Genomic DNA, 20613 nt, shown 5'->3' with positions numbered 1-20613 from the left:
CTAGGCAGAAATGCCATCCTTGCCAGAGCCAAGGCAAACTGATCAGTTTGGCAACTACCAGTTGCAGACATAGTAATTGGTAAAAAAAAATAACTAACTGAATTATCAGATTCATTTTAAGGCTGGAAGTGTGTCTTGGGGGTGTGAGGCCACCTTGGAAAGTAACCTGTTGGGTGTATGGCTGGGTGACAGACACTCAGAGGTGCCAGTGTTTCAAACCTTCCAGCTGTTAACCCTTTTTTTTTTTTTTTTTTTTAAGTGTTACTCCTACTTGATTAGCAACTGCAACTAAAAGCCAAACTCAACAGTCCAAAGTACAACCTATGCAACCATGGCTAAATTATGGATTTTGATAACAAAAAGCTGTTAAAGGATTTATAAACAAACCTTATCGAGTTCAGTTCCAAACCCAGCAGCTTGGATCCATTCTCACGGAACATGGAGTTTGAGAGGTTTTTAAATGGTAAAATCTTACAAGTAGCATTGAACAACAACAACAACAAAAAATAGCTGCAAAAGGCAGCAAGGAAAAATACATGCGTGAATGTTGCTGCCAAGCTAATGCCAGTACATCAGCTATTTTTCTCTCATTCCTAGCCCTGGAAAGAGATGTTTTAATTGTTTCTGCAAATTATCCCATTGGCTGTTAAGTTGTGGGTAAGCAGAAAAAAAGAAAAAAAAAGAAAAAAAAAGAGAACAATAATGCATAAAAAGGCATATGTAACTGAAGATGTTAAAGATGTTAACCAGCAACATACAGAATGATCACTGAACAATGTGCCAGAAAAAAATATGAAGAAAATAACTAGAGAACTATCAATTTTAATGATTAATTGCAAAGGAATTATATGCCAGACTGACTTTTTTTTTTTTTTTTTCTAAAGGGAGGCTCTTCTTTGCTCTTACTCACCACAGTTAAAAATGAGGTGTGAAAGCACACTGTAAGAAGACTACATTTCATCAGGGGACTACCAAGCAAATACCTATTCCCAGTTCAGCATCCCCCACCCATTTGGAATATGGTACAGCACCTCTGATTTAATGGGACAAATATTTTTTAGAAATGGTTGATCTGTAATATCATTAGTATGATGAAAATGTAACAAGCATCCTCCTGTTTTGGCACAGGCCGCAGTAAAACTTCCAGCCAGAAATTAGTAAACAAGATTCTTTCTTTGCTACCTCTGGGAAAAAATGCTAACAAGCTAATTCTAGAGCTGAAGAAATAACCACCACAGCTTTTACGTTGCTCTGTTTTAGTTATGTCCTCACTGCTGTACTGTTGGTTTGCCACACCAAAGACAAAAAACACTGTATAGCCACATATGCACTGACATGCATCTGCAGCAAAACAATCTCCAAGTTAAGGAGATGTACCTACGTGTTCAGTTCATAGCACAAATTTACCCACCAGAACTGTCTGTGCTCTCATTCCATCAGTGAACATGCAATTTTTCTAGCCAAAGTCAATAAAACAGAACAAGTGGCTTAAAAAAAGCTGCAAAAAAAATGTACCTGCAACTACAGAGGGGCAAAAAAGAAAAAAAACAACACTATTGGCAATAGTATTTTACAAGATCATTCTAAACAATGAAGTAATTCAAGGAAATCATTGTTAGAAGAGAGAATTTAATTGGTTATTTTGAAAGACCCAGTAACTAAGGGCTATGTTATTTTTCATTGAAGTTTACATTCAAACTTATCTTATTGACTTCAGGAAGACTTTGTCAGAATTATCTTTCCGCTGGTTTCTAAATATTTGTGAAAAGATAATGACTGTTTTTTTCAGTTTCATCTACAGCTGACGTTCTTAATTCAGCTGACCACATTCCATACTGAAATGTGACTGTATCCACACAAATTAGGTTTTAGAAGGTCATATATTCGTTTTGGTTTATATTTCAGATTTAACACTGGACCCTATCACCACACATGGTCCACACGGGCAAAGAAATAAAATGTTCTTTCTAAGTAGGCCACAGATATGCACACTCCAACAAGACGGTCCCATCCCATAGGCTATACAGTAGCTGCATTCAGTAGATCAATTTACTACAAAGAGCTGTCACCTACACACAAACTTAACAAGCAGTGGTGGCTTTGTCATATGAATACCTATCTGCAACCACAAACAACAAGACCATCCAAGTAATTTCATGTAGACTAGCCAGTAGGTGCCACAGGGTAAAATGATTCAGCAGTAATGAACTGAATGTAAGCAAAGACAATTCAAACAAAAGATCTCAAAGACATATAGGCATTTTGGTTTCTTAATGTGAAATCAAAATGGAATAGAGTGAAAGAGTTGGATGACCAGAACATGCTCTGAAGCCTCTACTTTCTAGTTTTTATTTTCTGTACAGTGGAAATGTAAAAAGATTAAAAGAAGTATACAAGATAAAATATTATATGGAAAGTCAAAAAGGAGCTGATGAGAATAACTTGTGATTTGGAAGAAAAACTGCAATATCTCTCCACAAAAAAATACAAGTCATGTATAACAGGAAAGTCATAAGAGACAATGACTAGCATCTACTTCTCGTACAATGAAATCAGCTCCTTCCTCACGGTGAGTGAGGTCATCTTCAACTTCAATTCTAGTAAGAAAAAGATGACAGAAATGGAAAAGCACAGTTAGGTCACCTTAGCCCTCTCCCTCTTCTCTTCCCTCTTCATTACCTCCAATAATTCAGAGTAAATTTGATAAGTTGTATTCTTTAGTAATACCTATAATTGTTTAAATGAAAATTCTGCAAGTAATGGAAATTCAATTTCCAGAAACATGATGGCTACCAAAGGGACAAAGGTCTTACAAAGCTTCAGAATACACCTCAGTTTAGTCAACATAAGCACTCCTTTCACTAGACTGAGTAAAAATCTTTTGCTATATCACTTAAGTAAATTGTCTTCGGAAGTTCCCGAAGTCAGTTTTGATTATGGCCAGTCACATTAGAATACGCCCAATCCATTCTTGCATTCAGAAACGTATAAAGAAGGAAAGGAAAAAAAATCACAATGGTCTATGGTCTTCTGACATCTTGGCTTGCAGTTCTGGCTCCCTCTTCTCTAAGTCTACTGTGGAAAAAAAAAATCAGTACAGAGAAGGGAGATGAGCATGATCAGAGGCATGTAAGCATCTTGCATGAAGACAAATGAAATAGGTGAGTATAATGTGTTCCAGGCTGGAAAAGAAGGGATGGTACAGGGTAAGATCCAAATGGGGTCTATAAAATCATGAATAGCATGGAGAAGTTGTCTGGGGAATGATATTGTCTCATACAGTTCAGTAATTAAAAGACACAGGGAATTTTAGGAGCTTGTTTCAGAATAAGAGATACCTGTTCACACAAAGTACAGGTAAACAGTGTAACTCATTACCACAGGACATGGTAGCTACCGGAAGTGCCTGATGGTTCCTCCCTTTATACTACTGCAGTTATGTCAGAGGGCTTTGAGGCCACTGCCTTACAACTCTGGGTGACCACATCGTGAGACCCCACAACCTGGCCTTCTTAAGTAAGGCACTCACCTGATCTGTCAGCTACTAATATTCCTGACCTTTTGATATGAAAATGTTTCAAACACAATGGCTTCATTTAAGTTTTTTATTATTTCACTATTTACTATTTACAAAATAACTTACATATGATACTCATACCTCAGGAAGCAGAGTACTGGTAGGTTGATATTAGTATTTCTGTGTAGCTTTTACAAACAGCATTTATTATCCTTTGTTACCGTTAATCTGCCAGTATCTGCTTCTACCAATTAACTCCTTCGATTTTTCCCAGCCTGCACCTTATAATATACTGTTTGGTGTGTTACTGTCTGACATTTGTAAGGACAAGAGACTTCAGCTGCTTGAAACTGTCAGAAAGTAATTCACATTTGGGCTTTGTTGAAATGACAGCCAGCATTGAGACCAAATGTAAAAGCCAGACTGGAAGAGGTTATGAAAAATTCAAGTGGCAAGCATTTTTCCTTTTATCTGACAGTTATTATTAAAAAGCTGTATGTCATCCTGTAACACACAAAATTTAAACATGAGACGGAAGCAGAGTTCTACATTATGAACAGAGTGCCTTCCTTCTACAGATGATCTACTTCCTACAGACACTACTGAACTAAATTGTTCAGCCCATTTTTTGGAAGGTTGACGGAGCTCTAACTGAACCATTTCTATACCATTTCTATCCCAGCAGCCAAAGACATCACACAGCCCCTCACTGACGGATGCATTGCCTCAAAGGCAGGACATCTGGCAAGGATACCCAGTGTTGAGACAGCGCTGTATACACATTGCAATAAATCCATCCCAGAAGCAGAACCTACACTCCTGTAAGCACGTCCAGCTACACTGTTTGAAGCAGAAAGAACAGTGTATCACCTGCACCTAAATTCCTATGTATACCTGACCTTAAAATTATGTAAGGCATATGAAATGTTTCAGTGGGGAAAAAACAAATCTGAATAAGATTAAAGATATTTCTAAATAACTGAGAGAAAAAAAAAAAGAATCTCAAAGCACTGGAGATGTTACTGGCCTTACTTTGCACACGTTTGGGTTCACCACTAAGGTTGAAGAATTTTGTTTATGAATCTCATTCTCAGAAGTCAACAAAGAATATTAATTATTACTAAAAATACATCACAATCTTAGAGGTACTCACTTCCTTTATCCACAACAATTTAGGTGGCTGCATTTCCACAGACATCACTCCCCCGACATAGCTCAAAACCCTGTGTTGCGTTGCATTGATGCGGTCTACTTGACTGACTGCACGATGGTCCATCCACATAATAACATTCCTAGAGTTTTGTCCTTTAAAATAAAATAAAATAGAGATTGTTTTAGGGCTGGTATAACTCCACCTAAGTACTATAAGTTACTAGACTTTATGCTACTTCACTTCTCCATAGAAAACTCAAATACTACTTGCTTAAATAATTGACAGTAGATGCCTAGAGATAAAACTCTGGCCAATTTTAAGACATGCTGAGCATGGAGAATGCTGGGTGAAACCAGTCAGGCTTGTGAGCACCCAAGAACTTAGAAAAACCATGCTCTTGTAGAGTGTGTTTCATCCAAAGAACCCACATTTCTTGTCAGAGTGCACATATATTTAAAAGCATAAAGAAGCATTCTGTGACTGAGAATTAAAAATATGACAAAATCTGACCAATTAGATTATAAATTGAAATTAACCAGTCAGCTTGAGTAACAAGGATTCTTTTTCCTCCTCTGTTGTTATGAGAAAACTACCCTAAACCCTTTCAGAAATACTTTCATGGGGGTAATTTGCTGCAATAATTTTATTTTGGATGTGAAAGGCAAAAGCATTTGGCAAGTCTGTGTCACACATAGGAACAAGAAGCAAGAAACATTTTATTTAAATTAACCTGCAAAGGCCATGCTAGACAGGTGGAACAGTAATCCAAGTGACACTTCACATTACTCTCATGCTGAGCACACTGCACACTCAACTTCATGAAACAGCCACTCATGCATATTTCATCTTGAAAACATACTCCAAGACAAGCCAGCTCTACGAGGCACACCAATATTCCTAACATGGATTCAAATCCAACTTAGATCTGCGAGACTGCCTGAAATCAGACCAGTGCACGCTCAGTGTGACAGTATTCTGTCCACTCCTGTCTTTTTATTTAACAACAACATTGTGTGAAGTCAAAGTTCTCGTCTTGTGTATCAGAGAATAAAAAACAAGAACTGAATTTGACTCAACAGACCAAAATAGCCCCAGACATCATTACACATTGAACAGATTGTCAAAAACTCTCAAACTGAAAAATAAATAATCTTGCTTAAATTTAGCAAAGGACATTTCGGGGGCAATGCTGGCTTTTTTTTTCCTTTTTTTTTTTTGGATTGCTTTTTTTGAGAAAGATAGGAGGAGATGACAAATACATCTGAGATAGAAAGTGAACATCAACAGAACTGTGATTATGGCTATGTATGTACTGATTTAGCACACACCTTATCTTAAACAGGATTCTGTAAAAAACAAACAAACAAACAAACAGATTTTTCTTAAGTCTTTCAAAATATCTACTTAAAAAATTAATAAACAAATATTTATTTTAGAAAAAGATACCAGACTATTTCTGAGGTTTAGCACTGTTCTAGACAAAGACAGAACACCAGTGTAATAAAATACGCAAGCTGAATCTCTTGCCTGCAACTCCATGACAGAATAAGCAGTTAGACTATACGAACACTGCATTTTTAGCATTCCTTCAGCCAGTGTGGATGGGCATTTACACACACAATAAAAGCCATGATTAGTAAAGTCTGAAGGGGAACAAACTTGTAGAAAATAAAAAAGAGCAGAGATTTCTGAGCCAACATAAATGAATTCAATCTTAGGATGCCAAACATTTAGCTAAATAAAAAGTAATTCTCATCTCAAATTTAATTTTGCAGTAGAATTAAAGTAGTAAAAACAGAAAAAAGACATTTAACAGAAAAGACATTCTGCCTTCAAGATTCAACCCCGTAACCCTGTATTTGGATGAAACTAAGTTTGCGCTGCTGCTAACACCAACTTCTGTGCTGGAGTCCTACCTTCAGAGTTGACTGCCAAAGGTTGGAACTGCTTATCCACAACAACAAGGGAACATGTAGCATCAAAACCAACCCCTCGAATCCAGCTGGCATCTATGCCACAGACGACTTTCTGCAAATACATAAAACACACTTAAATACAAATATATCCATCCATATACATGAGTGAACCAATGACCACTGAAAGCGAGTTGAAATTTAAATTACAAGCTCAAACTCCAAAAATTTAGAGATTCAGTATTATTTAACCATCTCAATCTTAATGATAATCAAAATCCAACAAATTGCCAAAAATACTTGGTTTTCAAAACTGTATTCAAAGCTCCATTAAAAGCTCTTCAATAGCTTTTAACTCTTACTAGCCACAGCCCTGGATGAAAGCAGGAAGCACAACAATATCAGAAAATAAAACTAGTAGAAAAATAGTAATGCTAATTTTATCTCTTTTCTACAAGCTTTGAGTTAAGCTGCATGAGAAACCTGGACAGAGGGTTAGGGCCAAGTGTTTCCATCAGTTACTTCACTCAGTTACCACCTGTGAAGTGAATCATCTAGAACTGCTCTGGTAATACCGTGCCACAGCTTTTGGCCTTAAAATGGTGAAGGGTTCCAAAAATAAATTTCTGTCAAGTTGGTTAAAACCTGTAGCAGTAATAATACCCCTGTAATGCACTCCTTTTCAAAAACTGCTATTAAGATTTTGGATAGCATTCTTTTTGCAAAATATTTCCCAAAAAATCACTACCCCAAAAGATCTGAACTTCACAGCTTCCAGCAGCACTGGGAAAAAAAGAAAGTCCAACACCCAAATGGATCAAGTGCCAAGTGGGGTTGCAAGACACCTAAAATGTAACACAGTAATAAATTGCCACTTCTCAGCAACAATAAAAATATCATTATCTTAATTAGTACTATAATGACACTAGACTTGCTGCAGTGCCAGTGTCTTACTGGCTCTGTAAAGCTATAGTTCCAGAGACTGTATTTCATTGCTCAAGTAAAAGAGATTGTATTTAAAGAGCAAGAACAAAGCAATATACAAAGAGAAAAATCAAATAAGCAGAATAAAAGACTTGCTCTGCTCTAACATCTATCTGCCCTCCCCTATCACTCCTGTCACGCTGCTCTTTCCCTTCCCCTCCCCTCACCTCGTCTCCTTCATCTCAGGGCATTTCTGCCGAGCCAAGCTCATTAATGTTTGAAAAGGCTGATCAATACCAAGAGAATGGGTGAGCTGTCCATCTGCAAATTACCAAGCATATCATGAATATTTAAAAAAACAACCTTAGATCATGGAGCAGGCTGGGGCTTTATTAAGAGCCATAAAATGGCCCACACGTACGCTGCAAAACAAGGTCAGTAATTTACTTTTACCACCAGCACGTACAGGCTTGGATCAGAGGGTCCAAGGAGATTTTCCTGTATAGTAACGTTTATTTCAGTCTGTTTTTATGCTTAATACTATCCAGAAACATATATAATTTATTTTGGCTTTATAACACTGGACAGATATCTTCATGAGGATCACATGTGATAGACAGTCTCCCTCGGAGCACCATCCACAAACCAGACTGCAACTTCTCTACAATAAATAAAGGAGCTTGTGACTCCAGTGCAACACAGTGCGTGCCTCTAAATCTACACATTATCAAGTTCTGACCAACTTTGTCTCCTCAAAAGAATTGTCCTGTGGCTAGAACATACACCAGTGAATCAAAAAACCCCTGATGTGAATCCTGAAGGCAGTGGTTAAGTCCTTCCTCAGAGCTAACAGCACAAAGAAGGGCTTTAATCCTCTTTTCAGCTGTATCACTCTGGCTTTCAGCTCCTCACCCACCTAACAGACGTTGTGAGGCTACAAGAGCCATACCCTAAAGGTGCCCTTAATGCATACGGGTGGTTACAAGTTAAACAGTAATGCAGCACCTACGGGACTGAAAGTTAAAGGCCAATGACTGGAGGACTTCGAACTTTCAAAACTTGAAGTGCCGCCTACAACACAGATCTCCTTCGCTCTCTTTTTCTTCAGATACCTTGGTGACTGTGCAACAAGCAGCCCATATGTCAGCAGAGGATTGCTCGTAGTGGTCTGGCTGGGGTTCCCAGATTTGGATTGGCTGCTCCGCATGCGCCACTACTGTCCCAAACTCGTCTACCAAAGCCGCACGAACGCTTGCTGATCCAACATCGATTCCAACATAGTATTTCACTGAAGTCTGCTCCTTGCTGTGCATTTTTAATAAAACCTGCGAGGAAAAAAGAAACACACAAAAAAGTGTTTAAAAAACAGATAAAATGAGTAATGATGGAAAGGTGCTGAACAGGACAGGAGAGATGTACAAGTGCTCTGCTTGGTAACTCTTTTTTGCAGCAAATCTTCACATGGCATTTTTAATTACTTTGAGTTTTCAAGTCTTGCACTGTGTGTACTGTGAAGAGGGCCCTGGAGCTGGTGTCTCCCATAGAGCCACCAAGCCAACGAGTGCCACGTTACAGCTGTATGCGACACTGAGTCAGGCTGAATTCTTCAGAATCTGAAAACAGTTTCCTCCTCCCCAAAAAAGGGGTGTCACGTTGGTAATTAAAATAACTAAGTGACATATTACCTACTTTTGAGCCCTACAAAGAAGAAAAAAAGGAGAAATTAACTGCTTAGGTTTTTACGATCTACCCACCATGACTCCACACAATTTTAGACACTCAGAAAATAATTTGCTGAAATTATTTTGTTGAGTTACGAGAGTATCCCAGGAAATCTGTGCCTGCTCTCTCACAACCTACAAGAAGAAAGTGAGTTCAAGTTAATCAGTTTAATTATTCACAACGAGATTCATGCTTCACCATGTTATGTTTAAATAGATGACATTTTATATAGTGACAAATGCACTGTACTTCATTTCTCAGTTTGTCCTTAATTAATAGTTAACATTTACATTTAATCAAGCTGGGAAAATGCTAATTAAGAGCTGATACAAAGTATTTCATAGGTCAGACAAGCGCTTACATGAATCTCCTATCAAGCCTCTGAAACACACAGAACTCAGCTGACACATAGTCTCTGACTTCCAGAAAATGAAAGGATCAATTATCGCTTGATGAATCCATTTACAGAGCACCAAAAGGGCTCTGTAACAAAACAGTCCATCTGTCCCAAAGAAGTGACCTGGATTACATCTGTGTGTGGAAGATGGGTTGTTGAGGAACGTGGGCAGAGGCAGAAAGATTGGAAAAGTACTGCTTAGTAGAACAACAGGATTATTCACATTTTAAACTAATTCTGTACATGATTTTTGGAGATAACTAACATTAGTGGCAAAGTATACCCAAAATGCAATAGAAAGCATTGATACCCAAAACTCTGAAAGCTCTCTTTCTACCTTTACACAGGAACAGCTGATCGTACAGCCATGTAAATTATACTCCATTTTGGAAGCAATGCTTTTTACTTGTTTTACTCCTACAGGACAGGAAACCAAGAATCTACTTTTCTATGAATTATCTTCAGTACAGGTCAAGATCTATCCTTGGGTGTCAGTTTGAACACAGGGCTGGCTGTCCACATCTATGGCTGGCTTCTAACCACTGCTGTTGATGGTTACTACAAATTCGTTATCAGCGAGGGTTAGAGATGAAATAAGGAAGAAAAATAAAGGGTAAAAAAAGGCATTCCTCTGCCTCAGAAAACTAATAATCCATGCATCATCCTGCACGGTAATTAAGCAGCGTAACAGCTGAATTAGGACAACGTTTCAATTGCAGTTAAAACAGCATAAACCAATGGCCTTGGCTAGCAAAAACTGCTCATCCATCCAGCTTCCCTTCATCCCGTCCCCTTAAGTGGTTCTTGGAAATGTGGTTAGTCTGCGAGTTCTGCAGTCACAGCCTGTCCCGTACTATCACTTCGTACTGCCCAAATCTGTCATTGCATGCTCTGACTGCCGTCGCTGTGGGCCCTGAACCATTTTTTTTGTCTGTTGGACGGCACTGGCACCGGGGAGCTCTGGTCCCCCACTAAAGGCCCTTGGCAGTCCAGTACAGTCCAAAGCAGCTATCACACAGCAGTTTGCATGCACTGAGGTAGGCGCATGGAAGGGTTGCGAGAGGAAGTTGTACACATCATTAGTTTTTAATAATACCAGAAATTAGAAAAAAAAAATCAAAGCTAGAAAGTATACGGCAGTACTGAAGGGAACGCTAAGCACTCTCAGCACTCTGATCCTGCCCAGAAGGTGCAACGCACGCTAATCTTGCTAAAGCAAGGTCATCTGCTCAAGCGATGAGCAATCAGCTAAAAATAATGGTGTGCCATGAGTCTAACACCTAGGAATATTGGCAAGAAAGCTCACTTTATTTTCTTGGCCCTGGCTCTGTGACCTGGTCAGACTAACAAAAGCTAATGCCTCTGTCACGGAGAGGACAATTCTCCCGATATCAGTGATTAATACTGCATCTGTCAGCTGGGGATACTTACAGCACTCTGCATCTTCCTCTTAGCCCTTGGCTGTAAAAGGAGTTTTAAGACATTCTTCTCAACAGATGATGTTCACTTCTTAATTTTGCACTCAATCTCCTCAAAGCCTAGAGGGCTGGCTGCAGATGCTGCTAGCAAGAAATCTTAGTTAGGAAGAAATTGCATAGAACTGGTCCTGCTACTATCTCATGAATTTCCCTGTTTTTCCCTAGTTTGGCACTGCCTTTAGCTGCTGACTCATAAAAAGAAGAGAATAAACCACAAGTTGCTAAGATTTTTTTTTTTTGACATAGGCAAATCTTTCTTACTTTTCACAGAACACAAACAGCAAAAGGAGTGCTTTACATCCTGCCTCCTTCTCACACACACAGGATTACTCCAAATTTTTATTTCTCTTCCCTGTATGGCAGCCTTGATTTTAGCTTATTAATGTGTTTTGCTACTTCGAGAATAAACTTAACAGATGTTAGAGAATTAAGCTCATAGTACCTCCTACTCAGCACTTAAAATTATGGCTTTGCATTGGATTCTTCCCACAAACATTTGAAACCTGGAACTCAATCAGCCCATGTAATGTTTACTTTCCTTTTTTCCTTACTAAGCAACCAGGATGCACATGTGTGAGTGAGTTTGTTTCAATGCTCAAGCAGCACATACCAGTCTAGGAACATACATTATTTTATTTCTGTAAACTGGTGAAAAACAAGCAAGAATTGTTAAATGACAGACTTCAAGAAGAAGTACCACAAACCTACTGAAACCGGCATTTCTTTGAGTACAAGTCACCTAGATTTACACAGCAATACTTTGATATCTCATAGAAAAAGGCTAAAAGTAAACATTAAGCTTTTTTTCAGGCCCAGCAAGAGCTCAGTACCGATGCAGCTCAAAGTACAGTGTCTCTAAATTAGGATCTGATCTGTTTGCAGAAACATCATTTGATGCCAAGGGTTTTTCTGGAATACCAGCCCCTTGGTATTTCACCTACTTGTCAACCAGGCCCACAAAAAGCACCGTCATCTCTAGGTCAAAAGTGTCACCAGCCAGGGACTCTGCCTGAAGGTATGGATTGAGAACCTAAGAACTCAGCAGTGAGGCTGGCTGAAAATCTTTAGCTAAAGTACTTTATAAGGAATTTAAAGAGGAATGTTCTCATTCAATTTTGTTTACAGAATATTCCTTTGGCACAAGAGGAGGCTCCAAATCAGAAACGAAGCGAAGGAATGGAGAGCTAGGAGAAGGTCCCAGCACAAACTTGCTGGTTTGGAATCTGGACACCAACATCTATTACCACATGCCACGAAAATTTTGTTGTGCAATAAAACTTTGGTTTGCATTTTGTGCCTGTTAGATTCTTAGCATGCAGTTTCTGCAGTCAGTAGAATCATAAGGAAAAAGGAAAACGATGAACCAGAAGAGCAATTGAAACCAAAAGTCCTAAAGGCCCAGTCAGACAGATCAACTCCTCGAGCACAATATTCCTAACAAGACATCAAAATATTTGATGCATGGATGATACAATGATACTTATGGACTTCCCAGGTGGTGGAATGTGTGGTGATTATACCACTACCCTTTATACACTTTTTTTTCACCCACTTTCTCAGTTAAACAGGAATCTGGTCTATGCCGGCTCCTTTGCCAGACACAACATGAACAGATGATGCCTCTCCACACTGTGACAGAGCAGTGAGGTATCTGAGGCAGAGCAGGCAATAAAAAAAAAGCCCCCAAAACTTCAACAGAGCTTTGTCTGTCTAGTGCAGAATTAGGGCCTCATGTGTACAAGTTATTATTTGAACTTGCAAACAGAAAGAGAAGGAGAGAGGAAAAAAAAAAGAAATTTAAAAAGACATCTCCAGCTTAACCATGTTACGGGCCATGACTACAACCGCTAAGCCAGGACCAGAAGCCAAAATTGCCTCCAAGCACAAGAAAAGCAATGGTCTCTTTCTTTGCAAATCACAGCAGGGACAGAATGGCTTTTCAAACAGGCATTTATGATCAAAGGCCTGCAGCATACGATAAATATTTATATGGCCCATTAAATAATAGTCTGTATAAATATTATCCAAAATGTGCATGCTGGAAACCACAGACTTCCCAGTTTATCCTTAAACAAACGTGCTAGTTTTCCCACATAGGCAATGAAAAAAAATGAAGGGGTGAAATTCATTTGCTAAAACATTTCTTTTTATAAAAAAAGAAAATCCTTAACATCGTTTACTGTAATTTAAATGGAATGACTAAATAACCAGATGACTGCTTCATTACAACTACTAAATTCAGTTTGTCCTACCTTATTTCATGGTTATCAAGTTGCCAGGACATACCTTTCTGTGAAAGCTACAGGACAAGAAGGCTGCACACTCACAAGCACGTCGGCTGAAGCTCAGCAGAAGTATTTATCAGCTGCAAGTATAGCTTTTGGGCTATCGTGAGATTAAACACAAGGAATTATGAAGGACTGGCACGTCTGCTTTAAACTTTGATCTTTGGAACGCTGCAGGCTGCCCAGACCCAGAGATCATGGATAAACAGTATGTTTTGAGTAGTGCAGCTGTGCTTTTCTGTGGATTACCGGGAAAAGATTAACAGGCTCAAATTAGGCTTCATAATCTTGGTGTGAAAAGATGTAAATACTTAAAAAAGAAAAAAAAAAGCTGTTTGTCAGTTGTCGAAAGAAGATAAAATGAAATAAGTGTTTTTGACATTAAATAGGAAATTCAACATTTTGTTGCCTTTCTAGGGTTCCAGTAAACTACCAGAACTGGTGGCAGAAGACTGGCAATCTCTTCTTGAGGAGAGTGAGCTCCTTTTCCTCTTCCAGGATCTTTAATTCCTGTTTGGATCTGAACAAAGAAGGTGGACGTATGTCTGAGAGAGAGTGAGTGCACACAGGGAATTCTCTTGCTGTGTTGAAGGCCAGTACTAATATAGAATAATACCCTAAAATGCCCAAGGGACTGTGCTATAACTACCCACAAACACTTATTTTTCAGCCATCCACCAGCAAACAAAACAAAAACAATGAACAAAAGCACACCTCCCCTCCCCTTGCTCTTCCCAAAACAGAAACACCTACGTGCAGGAGATCTCTGAGACTTCGGAATGTGAGGACTCTGCTAGCAACAACAAAACTGGAATAAAGAAAAAGCAAGCTGGACAAAGTCTGCTCATCACTGTCTTCTTCACTAAAAAACAAACATTCTCCATCAAATATCCATTCTAGGGTAAATTCTGTGAAGCTGCCTCATATCTTAGAAAAAGAGGAAACAGCTGAACGTAGTGGGGCAAAGGCCTAAAATCATGGCCCCAACACCCCATAATACCTAGATTGTTCCTCCGAACCTGCCCAATTTCCCCCTATCCCAACACTGTAACACCGTCTCAATAAATCCTATCACAGGACTGAAAATATTCGACTACTTTCTAGTACCTCCTTTTTTTCCCTCTATAAATAATTCACTATGTACTAATCTGCTGTAATGTCTCTCCTATCCTTTTTTCTTTTCCCCTCTGTGTTCAGGACAAAACCATTACTTCATCACTGCCTTCTGCCCTTTAGTTTTATCATTTGTATCTTAAATACTTTCAGGCCAAACTACTTCCACCTACTCTGACACAAGGCACAACATATCCTGCTTCATCCCGGTGTAACTGAGTTCCGGTTGGAAACACACAACACCAAACCAAATCACTTGAAACAACAAAAAAGTAACACGGGCAGGGAAGTAAAAATGACTAAGCAAACCACTCTAAGAAACGAGATCCAAAATTCATTTATTTTCAGTTTCTTCTGCCTACATAGATCTCTCGTGAACAGCAGAAAGATGTCAGCATGACCACTGTCAACAAATACCAAGCTCATTAGTGCACAACAGAGTTGTTGTTTTTCTCTAGAATCCGCTCTATTATAGATTTGTACTAAAATAGAGAAATTGTGCTCTCCTTCCAGCCCCTCTCTCGAACTCAGGCTGGAAGATGCAGTCCCTACCACTAATCGAGTGAGAGCAACAGCATTTTCTGAACCCTTATTACAGCAGTGCACGGCTGCAGGGGTCAGCTGAAAGGCCTGACCAGAGCAGCCTCCCGCCACAAAGAGCAGAAGCCACAAGAAAAGCACACGCCTGCCCTTCTCGTACGCTGATACTTCCCCCAGGACAACTTCTCAGCCTCCAGCTATCTGCAGTAGAGGCGCTTGCTGAGCCAGAAATTTTATCTTGAGGATTAACAGACCTTGAAGGCTTTTTCCTCTATAAATTTATTTGTGCTCTTTTGGAATCCAGGGAAACTCTTGCAACTGCAGAATACCGTGGTAATGAGTTATAAAGCTCTGCGTCAACAATGCAAGAAAATGTGCTTTCATATGTTCTGAGCAAGCCAGTTCAGAAACCTGCTGGCTTTGTTTGATGTGCCCAACTTCCTGAGCTACACGAAGCAGCCGTTCCCTATCTACCTGCTCAATGCAGCCACGATACCATCAGCACCCCAGATCGCCCCCAAAAGGTTTGCTGCTATCTACAGACCGTGGGTGATGAGTGAAACCCAGGCGTAATGTGGTCAGATCCACCGCAAGGGGTGTTTCTGCTCTCTGACCAAATGACTCGGTCACGGATGTGGCAGTAAGCACTACAACACGATGGTAAGAACTAAAAGATAGCACCTAATGAGCCCAAGGCAGCTTTGGGCACGCCGAGGTACTGCTCACATACGCTCACAGAAGACAAATAACGTGTTGGTGGTAACTGAGAGGAGCAGAGAGGTGCTGCTCAGGGGCATGGAGGCGCCTCTGAAAGGTCAAGGATTTCAACCTGCAGGCAATGCCCAGCACGTTGGCCCTCACGGGGTGTCTAACAGAGGAACCCAGGAGCTCCTCCCAACTGTGTGCTTGGAGAAGACCGAAGGCTCTCCCTGGTTTTCTCTGAAGGGGGAGCGAGGCATCCAACAGCTGCAGTGCGTCCTGGGAGGCTCTCTGCCGCCAACCATGAGGAGAGCCACGCGGGCTCCTGGTCAGAGGCAGTCTGTGAGACCAAACACAGACCGGTTCTCCCTCTGAAAGATCTTCCAACCTGACAGCGTAAAGCTGGGCTGTTCCATTTCTTCCCAAGCCTGCAACTACGCCTCACAAAAAAGGCGAGTTCGGCTCCCTCTCTGCTCCACTGCCTAACACCAGCCCAGCAGGAAACAGCTGCAGGCAGGAGCTCTCAGAGAAAGGGAAGGCTGAGCAAAGAGCCACAGGAACACGCGAAATGGAGACGAGGACTGAAGGCACAAACCACTGGGGAAATCCAAGGGCTCCAATTCTCTCTGGGGCTATCTTGGTCCTGCTTTGACGGGACCATCACTTCCAAAGCAGGGTGTGATCCCGAAACCGCTGGAGTCAGTGGCAAAACTCCCACCCACATCAGTAGTTCAGGATTAGACTCCTGATACTTGTGAATGTTGCAGGTGCACTCTCAAGTCTGCAGGATTTTGAACGCTTGCCATAATCTACAGCTTGTCAAACAGAGGAAATGTTGATCACTCTACGCCAAGACACAATTCCCATGCAGGAAAACCTAAGGAATTAAAAGAGTACACTGCTGCACCCTTTCTCCTCCACACCCTGAAAACATTAGCGGATACAATTCACGCACACCAACCTATTTAGATCCATCCTTGCCTTGACGCTGCAGTCGCATGCGCCCCTAAAGGCTGCTCTAATGATCTGGCAATCCGACGTGTCCCAGATGACACGGCACAATGCCTGAAGCTCTGAAAGAAGCCATTCTTGTTTACACTGGCTGTGAGGGGAAAAAATACCATCTGATTATTACATAAATTGTAGCTGTAACAGCTTCATGGCTAACTGAAAGAAGGTAAGAGGCTCCACAATAACTGATCGATCCCACTGGTTGATCCTTTTCAATGTAATGCTAAGACCTTTCTTATTCATATCAATCTGTCACTCTGACCTAACCCACTCTGGACAGGTAAAACAGGATCAGTTCATTGGCTGTAAAAGACGCACGTTCCTCTACTAATGTTTGTATTTTTTTTAATTCTCTTCTATGTTAAAACAGAAATAAAGAAAAAAAAGTCACGTAGGAAACGCACCCCTAGCATAATAATGTTTAACACGAAAAAAAAAAACCTGCTTAAAATTTAAAATATAGTGCAGAATAGAATGCAATTTGAAAGGCATGAACAGCTCATATAACCACACTCACACTAGGTTTAAACTGCATTACTGGAGCAAACCAGCCTTGGTATCACGAGCTTCAGAGCTGGGTACATAAGCTTACCTGGAATCCTGGGTAAATAAAGCCATTCTGCTACTGCAGATATGGAATTAGTCAGTTTGAGGTTAGTGCTGATACTCCAGCTTTAATCACATTTGTAGTGCCCAGCGCTACATCAAGGATGAACTTGGCCCTAGCTGCGCGATTACGTATCAGTAGATCAGTACAAAAATAATTTGTTCCGAGTTCATAGCGTTATGAAATGACAAAACATCAAAATTAGCATTTTGGCTGAAATCCACTGCCTTTCCCATCAAGGCTTACACATTTAAGCAACATCTGAACCAACTGTCTATAATTACTCCTGGCAGATACTGGAACACTTAGGCCAGTAGTAGATGCAATAGTGAAATCAATTTTTAACGACGTGCTGTAAACCACTTCTATCAAGATGCTCAGCCCAGAAGCAAACATGTCTGTAAGCCGAATCCCGAGTCTACTCTACAGTATTTGTTCACTCTTGCATGGGAAGAGCATGGACTGACAACCCTACATAATCTGTCATTTTAAAATTAAACATTTATTTGGTCTACAATACTAAAATTACTAGCCTTGAAGTTCCTGTCACAACCACTTACAAGCAAGTGAGGTTGCACATTAGGTTAGACTAAAAGAAACATTCTGCACATAACTCAGATATCTAGATATACCTACCACACAAGTGTAACGTGTCTACAACTTTTTTTTTTTTTTTAAAAAAGAATCACATCTGTTCATCTCAAACACGGTGACTTATCTTCCTTCTTCCCACATACAGAGTTTTGGGGGAGTGGGGGTGTTTTTGTTTTCTTTTTATAAATGCAAAATCTGCTTTCTTAATGATCCTATCAGTCCCATAATTTCAAACTCCCACAAAGACACACCTAAATGGGTATCAGGCCAAACCTTCTCTGTAAGTTCCCTTCGGTGACTTTCTCAAAACATCCCAGAAGCCACCAGCTTGTAAACCTGCTTGCCTCAAACAGCTGAGGGTCACACATTTTCCAATTTTATTTTATGAACAGCCTGAGTACTTTCACAAGTGGAAATGCAGAGCACAAACGGTAGGCAGCTCAAGACACTGACCTGAAGGCATTAACGAGAGCCAACAAACAGACAATGCTAGGCAGAAATTCCCCTTTGAAAATGAAACTCTGAAACACATTTCTTACTGAGACTGTGCCACTAGTGTTGGTTTTGCATACCAGAAAATTCAGTATTCCAGTACAAGGGAAAATTTCAACACGAGTGAATAGAAAAACACAAGATACAAACCAGGACCACAGAGGAGAGCTATTCTGATCCCCTCCTGCAAACCTACCAGTTCTCAGGTAGCAGAGCTGCCTCTAACAGAAACGAAAGAAGGCTTAAATGAGAGCTTATGGGAAGACAGAAGACAGACTTACTGAGGAAATAAAAGAAACAAAATATATGAGAACACTTTTTTGGGAAGAGGATGTTTCAAAAGAATTAACACTTTTGAATGATAACTTATGTGTATCCCTGTAAGAAACACACAACAGAGCAACAAAAGTGGCTAAGAACACACACAAAAACTTTCCAGCCTATTACTAGTTTATTTAGTCTCTCCTGACACTGTAAATTAATTTCTACCCTGATTCTTACAGCTGGGAACAGCTGAACATAAAAGAATCCTATTCCCCCTGCTTTCCTCTTCCACCCTCCTATCCCCGTCACCCCTTCCAGGAGAAAAGAAAAAAAAAAAAAAAGACCTTTTTGCCATATCCCAGTACATAATCATGTAGAAAAGTGGGCCATTAATATTTAAGACACTTCAAAATTACAGTACATATCAGTACTGTATTTCAGTCCATTTAGAAAAAAAGTTAATTTCAACAAATTAAGCAAACGGTCTTCCAGGATAAGGGAATACATGAGGATGAAAAACGAGAAGACCACCTCCATGTAACATGTGTTTACTACTTTCCAAGCTCCTCAGAGGAAAGAGAGCCCTCTCCTCTCCTTCCCTGACACTTGTTTCTTAAGTGTTCTCCAGACAAGAAGCACTGTTGCTAAATTTATTAAGCTATCTGTCAAGTCGCAGGCACCTCAAGAGAGAAGAATCCGCAAGGTCACCGGTTCCTGGCTGGTGCCGAGCACGTCACTCGTGAGGCACGCAGCACGAGTAAACTCCACCAGGTTACTGGGGTGGGCACCCTGCCAGCCCCCAAGCTTTACGAGAATACCGGGGCAAGTGTCCAGAGAGGTGACACAAAGGAGCCGGCGCTGCAAAGGTGTGAGAAAGCAGAGCTGCGAGAGGACAGCGAGAGGAGAAAGGAGGCAGCAGTGGAAGCGAGCAGCAACAGGACACCAGTGGCGGCAATGGAATACTGGGCACACAATCCTGGAAACCACCACCTTCATTAAGGGCAAAAAACACGTTTAAGGAGAACTCCCCGGGACCTGAAGGATTAAGCAAGCACCAAGCGATGCACATGTCCCATGCGCCTACGCCAGGTCACTTGGGCGCTGCCATCTGAAGCACGTGAAGGAGCGAGGGGACGGCGGCACAGAAAATGGTGACTCCTGCTGCAGAGCCATGAGAGGAACCGACGGGAGGCGATGTGCAGGCCTAGCTCCTGTGAGCCCCCAGCGCCTCCTCACCTGGTGTTTGGCACCCCGCTTCTGCCCGCGGCCTGTCAGCACTGAGGGGCTGTGAGAGAGGGCAGGCCCGCTCTCATTAATTTAAGTTTTACATGCAGGCTGTGCTTCTGAGAAACGTCAGTAACAGCGGACCTGGGGAAGCCAGGCAGAGAGACCCGAAGTAAATCCTATAATGCCCCCACAGGTACGCAACAACCCCACAAACAGGCTCTGAGGCCCTTACAGCGCACTTTAAATGAGCCAACGCGGACCGGGGGCGCAGCGAAGGGGGCTCCTGTGGGACCAGCCTCAGGGCGGCCCCAGGTTGAAGGAAAAATAATAAAATAAACAACCCGCGGCTCTCCAGAGAGGCCGGGCCCCGACCGTTAATGGCCGCCGCCCCGGGGGCGGGCAGGGGCAGGAGCACCGCGCTCGGCTCGTCCCCGCAGGGCCGGGCCCCGACCGCCGCCCGCTGCCGGGCAGGGCCGCCCCGCCACCCCCGCTCCCCCCGGCCCCGCCGCCCCCCGTCAGGGCGGGCAGGGAGGCGGCGGCGGCCCGGCCTCCCCCGCTCGCCTTCGGGGGCCGCGGCTGCTTTGTGTGGGGGGCCCTGCGCCGAGCTCGCCCGCGGCGATTTCGCAAAGCTCTGCCGTGCGCTAGGCCGAGCTGCGCCGCCCGTGCCCTGTCAGGAA

General features: G+C 41.5%; 1 protein-coding gene across 17 annotated transcripts in view; it reads right to left on the bottom strand.

Annotated features, from left to right (window-relative positions):
- Nucleotides 1-20613, bottom strand: part of FGGY (FGGY carbohydrate kinase domain containing) — a 280468-nt gene that overhangs the window by 118957 nt on the left and 140898 nt on the right. For 12 of the 17 annotated variants that reach the window (XR_010833329.1, XR_010833328.1, XR_010833325.1 and 9 more), the window contains 3 exons: nucleotides 8620-8832; nucleotides 6587-6698; nucleotides 4671-4822 (listed from right to left, as the gene is read on the bottom strand). Coding sequence is in view for 12 of the 17 variants with exons in the window: in XM_067001664.1 (XP_066857765.1) it covers nucleotides 4671-4822; nucleotides 6587-6698; nucleotides 8620-8832 (477 nt within the window). In the remaining 5 variants the exon portion in view is untranslated. Of the gene's footprint in view, nucleotides 1-4670; nucleotides 4823-6586; nucleotides 6699-8619; nucleotides 8833-11057; nucleotides 11082-13390; nucleotides 13649-16702; nucleotides 16844-19945; nucleotides 20414-20613 lie in introns of those variants that run through there. The other 5 variants (XM_067001672.1, XM_067001671.1, XM_067001673.1 and 2 more) reach the window with 5 other exon arrangements.

Source organism: Anser cygnoides, chromosome 8 (genome assembly GCF_040182565.1).
Source record: "Anser cygnoides isolate HZ-2024a breed goose chromosome 8, Taihu_goose_T2T_genome, whole genome shotgun sequence".
Lineage (NCBI taxonomy): Eukaryota > Metazoa > Chordata > Aves > Anseriformes > Anatidae > Anser > Anser cygnoides.
Note: the sequence above shows the minus strand (reverse complement) of the source record. Positions and strands in the feature narration are given on the sequence as shown.